Here is a 3997-nt window from a genome sequence, read left to right as displayed (position 1 = left end):
TGCAGATGGATGGTTTCTAGCCTGCTTCCAAATCCCACCTCAGCCGAGTGCTGGGCAACACTCCTACATGATCATATGACTCTTGATATGGACGCAGTCCTGTCAGACTTTGTTCGGTCCACAGGGGCAGAACCTGGTCTGGCCAGAGACCTGCTGGAAGGTAAGCCTTCTTCCTTGTCCCCCACACCATCCTCAGGCATGACCATCTTCCAGACAAGAAGATTTCTGTTACCTGACCAATAACAGTCATACTGAGACAGTATTTGGACTCCCTCAGAAGTGACAGAAAATGTTGATGATGAAATTATTTTGGTTGTTCTTATCTTTATTTGGGGTATGAAATAGGAATAGATCACCCAACTCTATAATAAAAATTGCATCAGACACTAATTGGGCTTCGCGTCATATTAAATCGTAAAGGTATTGAGTCAAGCTTTATCAATACCTATTTTTTTACGAAAATATGTTTAGTAGAACAGAAATTATAAAAATTTAAGAAAATGCTCCTATTGGAGACTTTAGACAAAAATATGTTAGGCCAAATATTTTGGTGAAAAAGCACCAACTAGTTGGGAACTAGTTGGGAATAACACACAAGCAGGAAGCCAACAGCCATCTCCCTACTTATCAAGTAAAAATCATTTGCTATGTGAAAAAAAATCTGTACCATCCATATGTGTGATTTTTGCAGATTTTTAGCTGTAATCAGACCAAAAATTAAAGTTCTTTTCTCTAAAATGAATTTATTTATTTGTTTATTTATTTTTGGTGGTGTTTGGACAAGGGAAACAGGAGGGAAGAGCCAGTTGCAACTTCTCAGGACGGTCAGATATGTGAGCAGACAGAATTTCATTTATTTCTTTATTTATTTTAGAAGAGAGAATTTTCTAATCACTCTTTGCTTCAAATCTATAAACTGCAGTTTGTGGAGTTAGTAAATACTTGGTCAAGCATCGTAAGTCACAGTGTTTAAGACACTTAGGAGAAAATGTGAATTATGGTGCATCTGTGTAGGTGGGGGTGACTGTTCAAGAACCACCTCTTGGAGGATTAAGAGAAAATGGCAGCGGCAATAGCATAGCACTTACTGTCCCTCATCCTCTGAGATTTTCAAGCCAACTAAGGGTTTAGACTAAAATATGCTCAGAGAGTGTTTGTGGTTTGGGGGAATCAAAATGCGGTTCTCACTTCCTGCTATTTGTATTGAATAATGTCTCCCTGCCACCTTCCACAGTGGTTGTTTATTAAAGTGGGCAGCAGTGTGGGGAAGTAGGTTTGTCTTGAACTCCTGGCCTCTAGCAGTCATCCCCCCTAGGTTTCTCAAATGCTGGCATCATAGGTGTGAGCTACTGTGCCAGACGAGAAGTGGGTTTGGAATGAGGTTGGCAGTAAGATCTGAGTCTGAGTCCAGTCTCAGCCACATTTCAGCTATGAGACATAGGGACAATTATTTCACTTCCCCTAACCTTAAATTTTTTTCTATGAGCTGGGCCTAACCCACCTTACTAAGTGATTGCAAATATTAGAAATTGTCATATAAAATGCCTGGTGAAGTGTGCAGCACAGAGCAGATGCTTGCAGTAGACAGATCATCTGTCATTGTAACTAGCGCTAACATTGGTATTAGTTTCTAGACAGTTTTAAATAGGAAGAAAGCATTCTCATCTTTTTTTCTTTTTGTTTAATTTTATTTTTCAAGTTAAGATACAGTAAAATTGACCTTTTGTGTCTAATTCTATGAATTTTAGTGCAGATAGAGATTTGTGTTACTACTACCACTATTAGGACATAGAAGTCCTTCATCACCTCCACATTCTCTGTCCTTGCTATCTTTTATGGTTGGACCCTTACCTGTCCTATCCCCTTGCAAACTCTATTCTCTATCACTGATTTTGTCTCTTTGCAAGAAAATCACATAAATGGGGTCATAGAGAGCCTCATCTTGGGAAACTGCCTTCTTTCATTCATCATCATTCTTTTGAGTTTCATTCAAGTTATGTGTCAATAGTCTGTCCCTTTTCATTGCTGAGTAATATTCCATTCCAAGGATGCATCAAATTTTTTTGGTCCATTCATCTGTTTGAGGGCATACCAGTTTTTTCCAATTTTTGGCAGTTATGACCAAAGCTTCTGTGAGCATTTCAGAATAGGATTTTTACAAATATAGCTTTAATTATTTTTGGGTAAATCAAAGGGGGGACAGGATCACTGAATCGTATGGTAAGCGTACATTAACTTTGTAAGAAATCCAACCTGTTTTCCAGAGCCCTGTGCCCTTTTGCATTCCCACCAGCAATGTCTGAGGGTTCTGGCCCTCCCCATCCCGGCCAGTGCTTGGTATTTCTGTCTTGTTTTTTAATGCTAATTTTAGCTGTTCTAATAGGTATGTGGTGGTATTTCTGAATGTTTTAATTTTCATTTTCCTAATATCTAATGATGTTGACATTTTTATGTTATTGTTTTCTACCTATATGTTCTCTTTCGTGAGATGTCTCTTTTTACCTTTTCTGGGTTGAGTGGTTTTCTTACACTTGAGTTTTGAGAGCTCTTGTGTGCTCTAAGTCCTTTCCCAGACACGCAGTTTCTAAGTATCTTCTCCCAGTCTGCTCTTGACCTTTCATCCTCTTAGCAGGTGCCTTTTGCAGAACAAAGTTTTAAATTTGATGCAGTCCAACTTATGTTTTTTTCTTTTCTGGATCATGGTTTGGGTGACTTGTCTTAAGAATTTTTTTGTAACTCTAGGTCATGAAGATTTTCTCCTATGTGTGGTCCCTTAAAAGCTTTATGATTTTATGTTTTACATGTACATCCATTTGAGTTGATTTTTGTATAAACATGGGAAATTTTAGTTTAAGTTCATTTTTATGCATGTGGATATCCAATTGTTTCAACATCCTTTGTGGAAAATTTGAGCATTCCTTCATGGATTTTTGAATCACCTCCACACATTTGACAGAAAAGAACTGAGAATGTTTGTGGGAATCTATTTCTTTCTTTCTCTTTTTTTTTTTTGCAGTTTTTGGCCAGGGCTGGGTTTGAACCCACCACCTTTGCAGCATATGGGGCCGGCGCCCTACTCCTTTGAGCCATATGTGTCTCCTGGGAATCCATTTCTTGACTCTGGTTCTGTTCCACTGATCATTATGTCTGTTATTTTGCCAACACTGCACCAGATTTATTACCATAGCTTTGTAGTGAGTCAGGCAATGGAATTCTTATCAATTTATTCTCCTTTTCATAAGTGTTAGAATTATTCTATCTACTTTGCCTTTCCGTAAGAATTTTAGGATTAGCTTTCCTCTATCTATAAAATGTCTTGCTGGGATTTTGGTTAAACTTATGTTAAATCTTTAAGTCAATCCTAACTATGATGTATCTTTCAATTCATGAATTATAACCATACTGCTAGGTATTTAGGCCTTCTCTGAGTTCTTTTATCAACCTTTTATAGCTTTTAACATATCAATCCTATACACGTTTTTGTTGGATTTATATCTAAAAGGGTTTTTTAGCTCTTGCAATATGGTATTTTTTTTTAATTTCAGTTTCAATTGTTCATTGCTAGTATATGGAAGTATATGAGTCATTTAAAAAGTCTTGAAATACACAAAAATCAAGAAATGTAAAAACCACATGAACAAGAGCAAATGAAGCCCTCCCAGCAACACGGATGAGCTGAGCAAGGCGGAACTTGCACAGGTGACTCAGAAAGGATGCTGTCCACTGTGTTTCTTGGAAGTGAAATAATGGACCATAACGCCGTCTGTCTCACTTTTCTGAGACAGAGTCTTGCTCTGTCGCCCTGGGTAGAGCGCCATGGCATTATCATAGCTCACAAAAATGTGAATCTCTTGGGCTCAGATGATCCTCTTGTCTCAGCCTCCTGAGTAGCTGGGACTATAAGCTCCCACCATGATGCCTGGCTAGTTTTTCTATTTTTAGTAGAGACAAGGTCTCGCTCTTACTCAGGCTGGTCTTGAAATCCTAAGCTCAAGCA

The 3997-nt window shown here is 38.2% G+C and overlaps 1 protein-coding gene across 1 annotated transcript in view; it reads left to right on the top strand.

The window, feature by feature from the left end:
* The first annotated feature begins 9 nt into the window (after window positions 1-9).
* OTUD7A (OTU deubiquitinase 7A) overlaps window positions 10-3997 on the top strand; it is a 99514-nt gene continuing 95526 nt past the window's right edge. The window contains exon 1 of the mRNA XM_023507626.1: window positions 10-160. Coding sequence (XP_023363394.1) covers window positions 10-160 — 151 coding nt within the window. The remainder of the gene's footprint in view (window positions 161-3997) is intronic.

The sequence above is a fragment of the Otolemur garnettii genome, unplaced genomic scaffold, assembly GCF_000181295.1.
Source record: "Otolemur garnettii isolate 467f Iridium unplaced genomic scaffold, OtoGar3 scaffold00194, whole genome shotgun sequence".
Classification (NCBI taxonomy): domain Eukaryota; kingdom Metazoa; phylum Chordata; class Mammalia; order Primates; family Galagidae; genus Otolemur; species Otolemur garnettii.
This window is presented reverse-complemented; position numbering and strand designations above follow the sequence as displayed.